At 40.5% G+C, this 16,746-nt stretch overlaps 1 protein-coding gene across 2 annotated transcripts in view; it reads right to left on the bottom strand.

Annotated features, from left to right (window-relative positions):
- The window catches only part of ak9 (adenylate kinase 9), a 298,446-nt gene that overhangs the window by 91,327 nt on the left and 190,373 nt on the right, over positions 1 to 16,746 (bottom strand). For both annotated transcript variants that reach the window (XM_059645225.1, XM_059645227.1), the window contains exons 25-27: positions 10,584 to 10,708; positions 8,902 to 9,121; positions 885 to 953 (exon numbers count right to left, since the gene is read on the bottom strand). In XM_059645225.1, coding sequence (XP_059501208.1) covers positions 885 to 953; positions 8,902 to 9,121; positions 10,584 to 10,708 — 414 coding nt within the window. The remainder of the gene's footprint in view (positions 1 to 884; positions 954 to 8,901; positions 9,122 to 10,583; positions 10,709 to 16,746) is intronic.

Below are 16,746 nucleotides of genomic sequence, written 5' to 3'. Positions count from 1 at the left end.
ATTCGCAGCAACTTGGCTCATTTGGGTGGTACAGACCAGACTGGAGATGACAGCACAAAATTTGATGTCTGTTTCAACTGGGACAGAAGCAGGAACCTGCTTCGTGACCCTACCCATGGGTTTGAGTCTGACCTGCCTTCAGGCAAACAACTATAAGAAGATGAGTAAACAAATAAAAGCCAAATGCTGTGGATGCTAGAAATCTGAAACAAAAACAGAAAACGCAGCATCTGTAGAGAGAGAAACAGAGTTACTCTTTTCAGTCTGATGACTTTTCTTCAGAACAGTAGTAATATCTGACTCGAAATGTAAACTTCCGCATGATGACAGCAGCTTCATTAACATCAGGAGACAGCATGTGGGGTCAGCAGCTTCATTTACATTAGGAGAGAACACATGGGAATAACAGCTTAATTAATAGTGAGTGAGGGGTTGTGGGTGATTTTTATTAGAGGGTGTTGAGCGAGTCCTTGTTAGAGAGAGAGGTGAGTGAGTGAATTTGAGAGTAGGGAAAAGGGATGGTTGTGAGGGGGCAATCCAGGGAGTAGTTGTGAAGGGGCATGTTGAGGGAGTGATTGTGAGAGAGGATATAAGGGGGTGACTGTAAGAGAGACAATGATGGGGTGATTGTGAGAGAGGAGGTGACGGGTTGGTCAGGGTGGAGGATTTTAGGTTGGTTGAGGTGGCCATGAGTAGTCGTTTGTGAGTTGGGGATGACCGTAGTTGAATGATTGGGTTGTTTGTTAATGGTTGGGGCTAGCTGGGTGGAAAGGCAGTGGTTGGGGTTGTGAGAGGTGTGAGGAGCCAAAATGGTAACTGTCTCAGATAAGAATGAGTCTACAGCGCATTTGGAGAATTCTGTTGTTATTAGAACTTAATTTTACCTCATTTTCTTTCCTTTTTTCAGCTCGCTCTGCCAAAAGTTCCTGTCTTCTTTTTTCAATTTTTTCATCCTAAAATGCAGATCAGTAACAATTGGCTAATTGTCAAGTAAATTTCAAATACAAAATTTAGCCAGCGCAACAACATTTTAATAATCATTTTAAATCTGGCCTCACATTTCAAAGTTTCTGCCTGAAGAACAAAGCCCAATTCTAAAAATATTTCAACAAATTTAGATGACATACTTGTAAGGACTGCATATTTTCATTCATGTGTTCAGTAAAAAAAAGTCATGCTGAACATATCAGAGAAGATTTACCTTTGATTACAACAAGAAAAAAACTTACTGTTCATGAAGTGCTTTTCACTTCCTTGAAATGGATGAAAGTGCTTTACAATTAATGTATTGCTTAGAAGTATAGTAATAGGCCAAAATCACCTTGGTTTTGTACACAGCAATGTCCCAAACTAGCAAATTAGATAGATGATCGTAAGAAATATGGTGTTCAGAGAGAATGGTTGGAGGAAAATCAGGAATGAAATTTGAGGAGAGAGGCAGATTTAATAATGTGAGTCAAGAAATAGGGTTTAGAGTCAACAGAGGACAGCTAGGGACAAAGTGTCAGGCAGAGGGAACACAGGCGGAGCAAGACTGAGTGCTTGGAGGAGAGACCGAGACTGAACAATGATGAGTAATTGTTGGTGAGTTTGAGTGCAATTTAAAAGTCAAATAGACAGCATCTCTGGAACCTAATGCCTCCAGGGCATGCCCAGTTTTCAAAGTGAGGATGAAACAGGGAACCACAATTGTCAAATTAAAAGCTATTTTGGATCTCGTTCATAGGAGCTGGGGAGGGCAAGAAGGCATTTTCAATTGTAAATTTGGCAAAATTGAGTGGTTGGTAGTGCACAAATGGTTGGATTCTGCAGAGGGAGAAGTGAAAGTTGTTTCCATTCAGTGCTCAGTCTCCAGACTCAGAGGGTGTGTGAAATATCATGAGCATTACCTCCCATTTCATAGAATCATGGAATCTGTATACTGCAGAAACAGGCCATTCAGCCCAATAAGTCTACATCGTCCCTCAAAGAACATCCCACCCACACCCATTCCCCTGCATTTCCCATGCCTGACCCAAACATCTTTAGGAACTACCGACAATTTAACCTGGCCAATCCACCTGCCCTGCACATCTTTGGACTGTGGGAGGAAACTGGAGCACCTGGAAGAAACCCATGCAGACACGGAGACAATGTGCAAACTCCACACAGATAGTCACACAAGAGTGGAATTAAACCCAGGTACTTGGTGCTATGAGGCAGCAGTGCTAACCACTGAGCCACTGTGCCGCCTTCTGTGACTACTTCCATGGGCAATTACGTTGCTGTTGTCCCTCCAAAATGTGGTCTGCTTTTCTCTGCAAACTAGTAGCAGGTCCCATCATAATTGCTAAATGCTTTTGTGAATGAAGCTCTGCAGTTAGTTGCCACATACTGGTTGATCTAGGTGTCACACATTCAGCAGGAAATTGTTGTTTTCAGGGCTATTTCATAAGCACAAGAGGTGAATGGGGCCTCCTACAATCTGGGCTTCCATGACATGTGCTTAGAGATGAGGCAGCATAATGGCTCAGTGGTTAGCATTGCTGCCTCATAGTGCCAGTGACTTGAGTTTGATTCTACCCTTGGGTGACTATCTGCATGGAGTTTGCATTGTCTCCCCATGTCAATGTGGGTTTCCTCCCACAGTCCAAAGATGTGCATGTTAGGAGGATTGGCCATGCTAAATCACTCTGTAGTGTCCTGGTGTGTTAGCCATGGGAAATGTCAGGTTATGGGGATGGGCCTGGGTGGGATGCTTTTCAGTCGGCAGGTGTGGACTTGTTTGGGCCGAACGGCCTGTTTCTATACTGTAGGGATTCTGCCTTTTAAAAAAACAAATTCTGACGACTGACTTTATGCAAGCAAAGAGTCCGGGAGACAGACTGCACATGCATGAAGCAATGACTTTAGGACTGGGCTACAGCACAACAATGAGCCCACTGACAGGGAGAAGGCAACAAACAAAGCTGAATTACTTGTATTAATTCTATGCTGCTAGGGGTGTGGAACTCAGAGAAGCCTCAGGAGCTGTTGGTGATCCTGTGCTGCAAAGTCCTGAGGAAGGATCACTGGATCCGAAATGTTAACTCTGATTTCTCCAAACAGATGCTGCCAGACCTGCTGAGCTTTTCCAGCAATTTCTATTTTTGTTTCTGATTTCCAGCATCCACAATTCACTCAATTTTTATTTAGGGAATTTTACTATATTTCTTGATATGAAACACGTTTTTTCAGTTGTCACACCTTTTCTGGAGAGGCAAAATTTATTCCTACGATGATGCTTTGATGGCAATGTCATTGTTTTGAATGTTCCACAGGCCCAGGCTCAGCTTTGAAGGCATGTAAAATGCAGCTTTATTTTGGATAAAATTTAGTTGTAAGTGAAGAAGAAACAGATGGAGAAATAAAATCTTGAATTTGAAAAAGAGCTGAAGAAATACAAATGTGAAGGCTTGGAACTTTTTTTTCTTCTTCTTCTTCCTCGAGGGAGAGAAGTTAGCAAGAGAGGAAAGTATAAATGCAGAAAGGCCGTTTCCATTTGTACCCTCGGCCAGGACCAGATGGTATAATCTCAGAATAAACAGTTGCTCATTTCAGAGAGAGATAAGGTGGAATTTCTTCCTTGAGAGGATAACAAATCTGTGGAATTCTTTGTCGCAGAGGGCTATAGAGGCTAGGTGGCTAAGTGTATTCATGGGTGAGATAGACAGGGTTTTAATCAGGATGGGAATGAAGGATTATGGCAGGAAAGTGGAGTTGAAGATTATGAAATCGGTCACAATTTCACTGAATGGCAAAGCAGATCAAAAGGGCTGAATGAACTACGTTTGCTCCAGTCTTGTCCTCGGGGAAAAAAAACATCAAAAAGAATTAACTGGTCAAAGAAATGCTTAGAATGCATGGTGAAAGAAAAGCTCATAGTTCAATTTGAACGGTTGAATCCCACTTCCAGAGTTGATGTAACAAAAAGCCTTTGTTTAGTGTCTAAATTCACTAAGGATTGAATTGAGAGATATTTTATCTCATTTCACAAAGTGGCCGCAAAGCTCAGGTGATCAAAGGAAACATGGATTTTTGTATTGCAGATCATTTTGTTGAGAAAAGCGATGGATGTTTATTCCAATTTTTCAGTAAAAACCATCCTGCAGTACTGAATGCTTATAAATATGCTCTTCAATTATCAATTAATGTTTCAGACTTTAAAGAAAAGACCAAATGAAATGTTTGTAGAATTGCTAGGGAGGCAGAAATGTTGTATTACTGGTAGGTTCAAGCCTGGAAGTTTGATATGAATTTTGAGAACATGACGGAGCTACTGATGATGGAAAATCAGCATAATAGCAATCTTCAGGTGATATTTGGAGCAGTGCAAGGTATCTATGATAAAGGAAGCAACAGGTTTGGTAGATGGGTATGACATATTACCTAAGCAGCTGAGTGCAGAAGATATCACTTGCAACTCCACAGGGAAACTATAGGAATAGAAAAGATTATGTCTTTAGGGGGTAGACAGAAGTTGTTTCAGTCAATAGGGATGATTGTATAAAGGATAAAGAAATCGGTATGCTTTTATTGCTGTAAGGTAGGATTTGTAAAGCAAACGTTTGGAAGCTAAACATTCAATGAATGGTGGCTTAAGGAGTTTTCGGGAAAGATTCCCATCTCTATAGAAAATGAGTGTTAAACTAGAAAACTGTGCAACTGTTCCTTCAAAATCTGCTAGAATGGTAAAAAGTGTTTAAGATAGTCAAGAGGATTTCTTTCTTAGATATATTCAAAGTGTGTCAGGTTACGGGAGGCTATAGACATTTTGTCGCTAAGGGACTATTCAGAGACAGTAATATTCTTTCCTCATTCATGAGATGTAGTTATTGCTAGCTAGGTCAGAATTTATTGCCCATCATAAAAACCAAACAAATTAAAATTTTGAAACACACGACAGCAGTTCAGTCATTGATAATGGCTGTTAATGATTTTTTTTTCCAGATGGTTTGATGAACAACTAAGTATTAATAGGGGGTATACATGGAATATATGAAGCTATCTATTGCATCGAGAAAATTCACTAAGTTACCTAGTAAATTGAGCTTTTATTATGAGAATTAGTTTGCCTGTGGAAAGGATAGATTTGATATTTGGTAATGAGTTGGTCAGCACAAGATCTAAGGTTGATTGCAACAATTGCTCAGGCATGCTGGACTTGCAAAACTCTCAAAAGTAGTGTGACCAAACTCAAGAAGCAGAGGTACAGAGGCAGGTGAAACTACTTGAAAAGCCTAATATGAACATTTTAAAGTTGCCTCTGATCAGTGACAAAATGCTCAAACCTTCCAATCCCAGCAACATTTTTGTAAATTTTTTCAAGTTTAACAATATTTTTCCTGTAACAGGAGACCGAAATTGAACACAGCGCTCCAAAAAATATAGCCGCAACATGTCCCAACTGCTATGCCCTATGCGCTGAACCATGAAGGCAGGCATGCCAAATGACTTCTTCACCACCCTGTCTATCTGTGACTCCACTTTCAAGGAATTACGCACTTGCACCTGTAGGTATCCTTGTCTGGCACAAAAAACAGTGGACACAGCTCTGATCCTTGCAGCACACTGCAGGTCACAAGTCTCCAGTCTGAAAAACAGCCCTCTACTATCTACTTCAAAGCCAATTTTGCATCAATTAACTAACTCCCCCGGATTGCATGTGATCTAACTTTGCTAACTAGTTTACACTGCAGAACCTTGTCTAATGCCTCGCTTAAATCCATATAAACAATATCTACCATGCCATGCTGCCTTCATCAACCTTCATTGTCGCCTCTTCAAAAGACACAATCAAGTTAGTGAGACACGATTTCCCATGCACGAAGCCGTGTTGACTATCCCTAATCAGTCCTTGCCTTTCCAAGTAAATGCTGACCCTCAGCATTTCCTCCAACAACTTGCTCACCACTGATAAAAACTGAAAGAACTGCGGATGCTGTAAATCAGGAACAAAAACAGAAGTTGCTGGAAAAGCTCAGCAGGTCTGGCCGCATCTGTGAAGAAAAACATCAGAGTTAACTCTCCTCAGAACTTCTGCCAACCCGAAACTATAGCTCTGATTTTTTTCACAGATGCAGCTAGACCTGCTGACCTTTTCCAGCAACTTCTGTTTTTGTGTCCACCACTGATGTCAGGCTCACCGGTCTATACTTCCCTGGCCTTTCCTTCCCACCATTCTTGAATAATGGCACCACATTAGCCACCCTCTAGCCTTCTAGCACCTCAATCGATAAGTAGCTGGAAAGAAAAGTTTGATTAATGGCATAAAAACACATCTGCTTCACTAGCGTCCTTTAAGGGAAGGAAACTTGTTGCTCAGGCCTGGTCTGGTTTACATCTGACTCCAGACCCACAATAATGTGGTTGATTCTTAACTGCTCTCTAAAATGGCCCTGGCAAGTCAGTCAGTTCAAGCAGCAAATGGGGCTGGGTAATAAATGCTAGCCTCATGCATAAGAATGAATTTAAAAAATTGTATCGCATTGTATAAGTCCTGTTTCATATTAAATCAATAGTTCTGTTGCTTGTTAAGAAGATGTGGTTGGTGGATTTGAAGTCAACAACTGATGGATTGACAAATATAATTCACTATTTCACTGCGTAAAGCTTATTTTAAAAGACAAAGAACAAAGAAAATTACAGCACAGGCATAGGTCCTTCGTCCCTCCAAGCCTGCGCCGATTGAGATCCTCTGTCTAAACTTGTCATCTATTTTCTAAGAGTCTGTATCCCTTTGCTCCTTGCCCATCCAGGTACCGGTCCAGATACATGTTAAAAGACACTATCATGTCTGCGTCTACCACCTCCGCTGGCAACGCATTCCAGGCATCCTCCACCCTCTGCATAAAGAACTTTACACGCAGATCTCCTATAAACTTTCGTCCTCTCACTTTGAACTCATGACCCCTAGTAATTGAGTTCCCCACTCTGGGAAAAAGCTTCTTGCTATCCACCTTGTCTCTACCCCTCAAGATTTTGTAGACCTCAATCAGGTCCCCCCCTCAATCTCCGTCTTTCTAATGAAAATAATCCTACTCTACTCAACCTTTCTTCTTAGCTAGAGCCCTCTAAGCCAGGCAACATCCTGGTGAACCTCCTCTGCACCCTCTCCAAAGCAACAACATCTTTTTGGTAATGTGGCGACCAGAACTGTACGCAGTACTCTAAATGTGGCCGAACCGAAGTTTTATACAACTGTAACATGACGTGCCAACTCTTGTGGTCAATACCCTGTCTGATGAAGGAGAACATGCCATTTGTCTTCTTGACCACTCTATTGACCTGCGTTGACACCTTCAGGGAACAATGGACCCGAGCACCCAGATCTCTCTGTTCATCAATTTTCCTCAGGACTTTTCCATTTACTGTATAGTTCGCTCTTGAATTAGATCTTCCAAAATGCATCACCTCACATTTGCTCGGATTGAAGTCTATCTGCCCAACTCTCCAGTCTATCTATATTCTGCTGTAATCTCTGACAGTCCCCTTCACTATCTGCTACTCCACCAATCTTCATGTCATCTGCAAACTTTCTAATCAGACCACCTGTACCTTCCTCCAAATCATTTACGTATATCACAAACAACAGTGGTTCCAGCACAGATCCCTGTGGAACACCACTGGTCACAGGTCTCCAAATTGAGAAACCCCCTTCTACTACCCTCTGTCTCCTGTTGCCCAGCCAAATTTTTATCCATCTAGCTAGCACACCCTGAACCTCATGCGACTTCACTTTCTCCATCAGCCTGCCATGGGGAACCTTATCAAACGCCTTACTGAAGTCCATGTATATGCCATTTACAGCCTTTTCCTCATCAATCACACATCAGTCATCAATCACAATTGTCACGTTCTCAAAGAATTCTATAAAGTTAGTAAGACGTGACCTTCCCTGCACAAAACCATGTTGTCTATCACTGATAAGCCCATTTTCTTCCAAATGGGAATAGATCCTATCCCTCAGTATCTTCTCCAGCAGCTTCTCTACCATTGACGTCAGACTCACCAGTCAATAATTACCTGGATTATCCCTGCCACCCTTCTTAAACAAGGGGACAACATTAGCAATTCTCCAGTCCTCTGGGACCTCTCCCTTGTTTAAGGATGCTACAAAGATATCTGTTAAGGCCCCGGCTAATTCCTCTCTCACGAGCCTCAATAACCTGGGATAGATCCCATCCGGACCTGGGGGCTTGTCCACCTTAATGCCTTTTAGGATACCCAACAATTCCTCCCTCCTTATGCCGACTTGACCTAGAGTAATCAAACATCTATCCCTAACCTCAACATCCGTCATGTCCCTCTCCTTGGTGAATACCGACGCAAAGTACTCGTTAAGAATGTCACCCATTTTCTCTGACTCAACGCATAACATTCCTTCTTTGTCCTTAAGTGGGCCAGTTCTTTCTCTAGTTACCCTCTTGCTCTTTATATATGAATAAAAGGCTTTGGAATTTTCCTTAACCACGTTTGCTAAAGATATTGCATGTCTCCTTTCAGCTGTCTTAATTCCTCATTTCAGATTTGCCCTACGTTCCCGATATTCTTCCAAAGCTTCGTCTGTCTTCAGTTGCCTAGACCTTATGTATGCTTCCTTTTTCCTCTTAGCTCGTCTCACAATTTCACCTGTCAGTTGCAATTAGTGAAATAGTATGACAACAGAGAAATAGGGCACTTCTCAGCTTTGGTTATATCACTAATATAGGGCATGACTCCAAATGACCACTGAGTAGGCTATTGTAAAGGTATTTAGTACAACTTATGGCAAAAATACATAAATTAACTTACGCCAGTATGGGCTGCTTATTTATAGTTAATGTATTACAAGAGGCCACGTTCTTGTCAAGTTCTCAATATAAGCAGTTCTCCTAATCATACCCTTATTTTTTTCTTCAATTCTTTTATTTTATTCTTGCGTTCTAGCTTTTGTCTGCGTTTTTCTTTCCATTTTTCAAGTCTTGAAGGAAGGATCCAATTCAGCACATTACGTTCTTCAACCTTAATGAAAATGGCTGCATCTGGGAACAAGCTACATTTTACTAGGTACTGAACTTCTTCTGCTGTAGCTGGGAAACCATCCAGAACAAACCCTGTAGATCTGGAAAATGCAACGTATACAATAGATTTATGTCATTATGTATACCATCACAATATAATCTTGTATATAGAACCTATGGAATATTAAAGAACTTCACTACCAATTATCAACCTTTGGTCTTCAAACGAAAAGTATCTTTCAGGTATAATTGAAAGTGGCAACTTTGCATTGTATAAAATTTTAGATAAATAATGGCACTAGCCAACTTTAACGGTCAGCCTTTTTTTAATATCGGATTCATAAGCGCACCAAAGCCAGAAAAGGTAGACTGTATTGATAAAATATTTCACACCAGTTTGAATTTAATTCATTAGGGCATATTTCCAGCCAAATGCAATGACAAGTTTAAAAATAAGTTTACAATTATTTTAATATTTGTGGAAGGCTAATACTATTGAGTTAAAAATGGAGTTCTAAATAGTTATAGTAATGGTTTGATTTTCTGACTGGCTACAATATTCGATCTTCCTTGGATACAGGGGTGATACTCGAGGACTGTATCTTTCCAAGCAGTACAACTTATTCAAAAGAGAGTGTTAAGGTAAGCCCAGCAACTGAAGGTTATTCACTTTAACTGCTGTGCTGAGAAGGCTTGTAGAAATAATATTTTTGGACAAAATTAATAATCCATTGTGAACATCCAGATGACTTTAGAAAAGATAGCACAAATTTGTTAAAGCCAGGCATGTTAAACCATCTTTCTCGGATTTTTGTATGATATAACAGAGACCACAGATGATTTTTAATGTATCAATATGACAGCACCCTAGACATACCAGACCAAATGGCTACTCTTTCTTTAGCGAGGGATGTCTGGTGGTGGTTTAACCCGGGGGTTGCCACACCTCAGGCAAGGAGTGAAGTTGAAAGGAGAGACATTCGTGGTAACCTTAGTTGGTAAAGAAAGCCGTTGGCATCACTCTGCATTACAAGCTAGCCAAGGCGCCTTCAGGCAGCAACAATCCAAAAGACCTCCAAGCAGCTATTGCACTCAGGCCAGGCAATAGCACCATCCTTAGCTCAAGGCTCCACTTTGGCCTCTAGCCTCCACTTTCCAAGCTCCTCTTCCTCCTCTAGGCAGGAGCAACTAACTTCGTCTTCCTGTCTAGCAGGTTGTAGTCTAAAAGCACCCTTCTGTATCCCAATGTAATGACTCAGAAAGCTCCAGTGAAAAGGAACACCATCTACCATTGGACACTAAAGTAGAGCCATTACTCATGGCTTACAAAGGCTAGTCCCAGCCTCGGGCAGACAATTCTGTGGACCCATCCCTTTATAAAGGGCTCAGGTGTTGAATTCCAGCTGGAGAGGCCATTGCCTGTTACCAAGGCCCCTACATGGACCTTGTAGGTGTCATCACACTCTGAGGGCCTTGGTGAAGTGAATGCCATGAAACTCTTTCACCATCACACTTTAACTGTAAATGGGAAGGTTCCTTATATCTGAAGTAAATTGAACTCACTTGAATGGTTCTTCATTCCACCACTTTGGAATAAGGTTATCGAGGATTTCTGATGGCAATTGCTCATCTTCAAGGAGGTATGCTTTCATGGCTTCTTCTTCTGCAGTATACTCCACTTCTTCTTCCTGTGTGATAATACTAACATTATACGAACAATATCATAAACTAACTTAGAAGTATTTACACGACAAAACAAGAAATATGTGCAAGAATATACCATACTGCCCTTTGAGCCTACCCTACCATTCCCTAGGACTATCACTAGCTTACAGTTTTGCTTCATTTTTCAATCCACTACCATTGACAAATGAACAAACATGTCTGTTTTGTTTTTAAATATAGCAAAATAGTGCATTTGCTAGAGATCTGAGAAAAGCAAAGTGTTGAAGAAACGCAACAGATCTGGCAGCACCTATGAAGATTGAAATAAAGTTAACATTTTGAAGCTGATATGACTCTTCTTCAGAGCTGCACAGATGCTGTCAGATCCGCTGAGTTTCTCCAGTGTCTTTTGTTTTTTATTTCAGCTTTAAATTTGTTCAGTAATAGAATATTCACAATAATCTGTGTTGGAGAATTCCAAAGATTCACAATTTTGAGTCCTACTCAATGCTATTCTTCTCAGGCCTAAATGATCCAAACTTTATCCTGAGGCCATGCACCTGTGACAGCATTCTAGAATTCTCAGCCAAGGAAAACAACCTCTCAGTATCTATCCTGCAGAGTCACTTTGTAACTTTGTGTATTTCAATGAGGTCAGTCCTCTAAACTCCAGGTAGTATAGGTCCAATTTATGTAGCAATTTACTCATCATAGCTCCTGGCCCGGACACTAATACATTCACTGTATTATGTCAAAAGCAAATATATCCTCTTTAAATATGAAGACCAAAACTGTGCATAGTACTTCAGGTGTGTCCTCCACAAAACTTGTGTGAGTGTGGCAATATTTCCTTATTTTGAAGTCAAATCTCCTTGGAGTAAAGGCTAATTTGCCTTGGGTACAAGTACACCTAATCCCCTCTGAACATCAAAATTTACCATATTCTGCTTTCCTTATTATCAAAATGAATAATATCACACATACCCATGTCACCTTGTTACTCATCCACATAATGTGCCTTTATCTCTTCAGTGCCCTTTTGTGTACTACTCACAGGTTACATTCGCATCCAGCTTTGAATAATTACCAAAGTTGGATACATCATCCTCAAACTCTTCACCTAAGTCACTTAATAGGCTAAGTCCCAGGACTAGACCTTGCAAGATCGCACTAATCGCAGTCATCCAACTTAAAAATGCCTTGTTTATCTTTACACTTTGCTTTTCATCCAGTAACCAATCCTATATCCATACTATTATCACTAATTCCATGAGCAAAATATTGAAAACTAATCCACTCAGTCAACTGAGACAAGCCGGTCCCCCAGGAATTCAAGCTGTGGCAACATAGACTTTTACATGCACGTTGTTGCCCGGTGTATGGCTAGTGATGGAACGGGCTCCAATTTCTTTCCAACATGGCTAATCAGAAATTTCTCACACTCTAATAGCCAACTATTGACTTACCCTGAAAAGATTTTCAATCTGATATCTGTTTGGTCATGTTATGAATGAGCTTTCTTTGGCCATCAAGTCCTGGGTGCTCAACAATACCTGCCCATGCTGCATCTACTGGCTCCCACTTATCTGCCCTACTAATCCTCAAAAACTGTCATAAATTTGTCAAGCATGATTTCTTTTATAAAAAAAATGTTGACTTTCATTCATATTTTGTTAATCACATTGTTAAGATTGTTAATCTCACTACCTTTCTCATTTTGCTTCTCCCTACTTGTATTGTCTCCCCTACATTTTGGACATTAAAATGCTGATTTGATGATTGCTTGAGGAACACCACCATTCAGTCATAAACACGAAATCAAGCTTCCTGTGTCCTGTTGTTTGAACTCTCCATTTAGGTCTCATGCTGACATTTTGTCTTCAGCCTACTGTAGTAACCCAATGAAGCTCAGTGTGAGCTTGAAGAATAGCACCTCATTTTATGATTATACAGTTTTCAGTCTTCTATGTTTGACATTATGTTCCATAATTTCAGACTTGCAGGTCAACAAGTGGAGGGGTTAAGAGGAAGGCAGATGTTAGGACCAGTAAGTCAGAAAGGAATGACAGGCAGAGACAGGTAAATGAACATGATGGTATTAATAGGTTGAAGTGTGTTTACTTCAACACAAGGAACATTATAGGTAAGGCAGATGAGCCTAGAGTCTGGATCAATACATGGGACAATGACGTTATGGCCATTACAGAGACTTGTTTGAGAGAGGGACAGGACTGGCTGCTCAACTTTGCAGGATTTCATTATTTTAAACAAGATAGAGAGAAAGGTAAAAGAGGTGGAGGAGTTGCATTATTAGCCAGGGAGAATGCTACATCTGCACTCAGAAAAGACATATTGGAGGGCTCATCTGCTGAGGCAAAACGGGTACAGCTCAAAATAAGATAAATACAATCACTCTGATAGGATTATGCTTCAGCTCCTCTCCCCCAGCAGTCAGCGAGACACTGAGGATTGGATATGTAGGCAGATGATAGAAAGACGCAATAATAACAGGGTTCTCATAGTTGGTGACTTTTAACTTCCCCAATATTGACTGGGACTCACTTAGAGCAAGAAGCTTAGATGGGGCAGAATTTGTTAAGTGCATCCTACAGGATTTCTTGAAATAGTATGTGGATAGTTCAACTACAGGAGGACCTTTTATTGGCTAATGACCCTGGCCAGGTGACTGACCTTTCAGTCGGACAGCATTTTGGAAACAGTGATCACAATTCCCTAAGTTTTAAGATATCTATGAATAAAGATAAGTCAGGACCTTGCAGGAAGGTATAAAATTAGGGGAGGGCAAATTACATAGGTATTAGGCAGGAGATAGGGAATGTTACCAGGTGTTACCAGATGAGCTGTTAGCAGGCAAATCCATATTTGACATGTGGGATTTGTTTAAAGGCCTACTGATCAGAGTTCAGGACCGGCATGTTTCAACAAGGAGGAAAGACAAGGATAGAGGTTGTGAATTTAGTCAAAAGGGGAAAAATAACATATGTAAGGTTCAGGAAGCTAAAATCAAACAGGGCCCATGAGGAATATAAAGAAGACAGGAAAGAACTCAAACAGGGAATCAGGAGAGCAAGAAGTGGCTATGAAATAAACTTGGCAAATAGGGTTAAGGAGAATCCCAAGGCATTCTATAGATATATTAATACAAGAGAATAAGTAGGGAGAAGGTAGGACCACTCAAAGATAAAGGAGGGAACTTGTGCTTGGGGGCAAAGGAAGTGCACAAGATCTTAAATGAGTACTTTGTGTCAGTATTCACCCAGGAGAAGGTTATGGAGGATCGTAAGATTATGTGGAGCATGCTAATATGCTATGGCATTTTGAGATCAAGAAGGAAGTGGTGTTGGGTCTTTTGAAGAACATTAAGGTGGATAAGACCACAGGCCCTAATTGTATCTACTCCAGGTTACAGCAAGAGACAAGAGAGGTGATTGCGGGGCCTTTACCAAGAATTTTGTATCCTCATTAGCCACTGGAGAGGTCTGAGGACTGGCAAGTAACTAATGTTGTTCCCCTGTTCTAAAGGGAAGTAGGGATAATCTGGGAAACTATAGACTGGTGAGTGTCATATTAGTGGTTGGGAAGTTATTGGAAATAATTCTTAGGTATAGGATTTACATGATTTGGAAAAGTATGGCCTAATTAGGGAGAATCAGCATGGCTTTGTGCAGGGCAGGTCATGTCTTATTAACATGATTGAATTTTTTGAGAAGGTGACAAAAGTGATCAATAAGGGTAGAGCAATGGATGTTGTCTACATGGATATTAGTAAGGCTTTCAACAAAGTCCTCATGGTAGATTTATCCAGAAGATTAAGATGCTTGGAATCCATGGTGACTTGGTAACATGGATTAAGAATTGGCTTGCTCATAGAAGGAAGAGGATAGTGATAGAAGGGTGTTTTTCTGGCTGGAGATCCATGACTAGTGGTGTTCTGCAGGGATTCCTACTGGACCTCTGCTATTTATGGTATATATAAGTAACTTAGACGAAAATGTAAATGGGTGAGTTAGTAAGTTTGCAGACAACACAAAGATTGATAGAGTTGTAGATAGTGTAGAAGGTTGTCAAAGGATCCAATGGGATACAAATCATTTACAGATATGGCGGGCGGCAATATGACAGGTGGAGTTTAAACCGTATAAGTGTGAGGTCTTGCACTTTGGAAGATCAAACGTTGAGGAAAAGTAATAGTTAATGGCAAGACCTTGAACAGCATTGATATATTGAGGGGCCTTGACATTCAAGTCCATAGCTCCCTTAAAGTGGCCACAGAAGTTGATAGGGTGGTAAAGAAGGCATTTGGCACACTTTCCTTTAATGGTTGGGGATTGAATACAAGAGTCAGGATGTCATATTGCAATTTTATAAGGCTTTAGTTCGGCATCACTGAAGAGCATTGCATTCAATTCTGGTTGCCACATTACAGGGAGGATGTGGAGGCAGAAGAAGTTTACCAGGATGCTATCCGGAGAGGCAAGAAGAACTCAGGTTGTTTTCTCTGGAGCGTCAGAGGCTGAGGGGAGACTCAATAGAAGTCATTAAAATTATGAAATGCATAGATAGGGTTGATAGTCAGATCTTTTTCTCATGTCTAATACTACAGGGCTGCATTTAAGGTGAGGGGGTAAGTTCACAGCGATGTGAGGGGCAAGTTTTTTACACAGAGTTGTAGCAGTCTAGAACATACTGCCAGGGGTTGTAGTTGGAGGCAGATACAATAGCGGTGTTCGAGAGTCTTTTAGATAAGCACGTGAATATGCAAGAAATGGAGGGATATAGACCAAAGGAGGGCAGAAAGGGATTAGTTTAATCTGGCGTCATGTTCAGCACAACATCATGAGCCGCAGGGTTCCTGTATTGCATGTTCTGTGTTCTGATCACTGCTCCCCCATTGTGATAAGTTGGTCTTAAATTTTCTCATTTTTGCTTTCAGATGACTGTTATTTACTATTCTTCATTTACAATTCTTCTGGATGCATCATTCGTTAACTTTGTACAGCCTATTGACATTCCACTTGACTTTGCCCCACAAATTTCATCATTTAACGTTTACCAACTTGTGCTTTATCTTCTCGTTTTGTTATTTTTCCACCTTCTAATATTTTATCTACTTATAATCTGCTTATGATATTTCTGAGCTTTCACGATTTGTAAATTTTCTAAATTCTGGTGAAAGGTGATAATCTGAAACATTAACTCAGTTTCTTTCTCCACTGATGGTGCCAGACCCATTGAGTGTTTCCAGTATTTTCTCTTTATTTCATATTCACAGCAGGTGTAGTATTTTGCTTTTAGAAAATCTAACCACTTTCAATTGCTGAATCCTCCACCATTAACATTCTGAGATATACCATTGATGAGAAACTTAACTAGACCAGCCATATCAATATGTAATGACAAGAATAAGTCAGAAGCTTGGAATCCTGTGGCAAGTAGCTCATATCTTGTAGGATATCCTGAATTCTAAAATATATTTCCTGAAGACTATCTACCATCTACAAGGCACACGTCAGGAGTATTACGGAATATGCTCCTTTTGTTTGGAAAATTACAGCTCCAAAAGCATTCAAGAAGTTCAACATCTCTAGACAAAGCAGCATGCCTAGTTAATACTTTCTTAGGTATTCACGGCCTCCAACACCTCCTGAAAGGCACTTTGGTTCAGCAACAAATAGCTTTCCAGCAAGGGTCATATCCCATGAACAGACTAGCATTCGTTTCTATTTTTCAGGCTTTCATTAGCCATTAAATATACATATTCACAGCTGGCCATGACACTGTTCTGATCTCACGCTTATACATAGGGACTCTATTGGAAATTATCAGCCAGAAATCACTAGTGAGAACTGTCGTTGACTTCTGCCATCTTGAGTCAACTGGTCCTGAGGCCAATGATTGCTGTCCAACTGAGATTTGCTAATTCAATGCAGAAGAGAACATGATTTTCCAATGTTCTTTGCTGGATGGTTTAGTGTACTTCAGAATATATTTTAAATTACTTCAGAATATATTTTAAATTAATAGTTGGGAAAATGTGAAT

The sequence above is a fragment of the Stegostoma tigrinum genome, chromosome 4 (assembly GCF_030684315.1).
Source record: "Stegostoma tigrinum isolate sSteTig4 chromosome 4, sSteTig4.hap1, whole genome shotgun sequence".
NCBI lineage: Eukaryota > Metazoa > Chordata > Chondrichthyes > Orectolobiformes > Stegostomatidae > Stegostoma > Stegostoma tigrinum.
The sequence above is the reverse complement of the archived record's forward strand: the minus strand, read 5'-3'. Positions and strand labels throughout refer to the sequence as shown.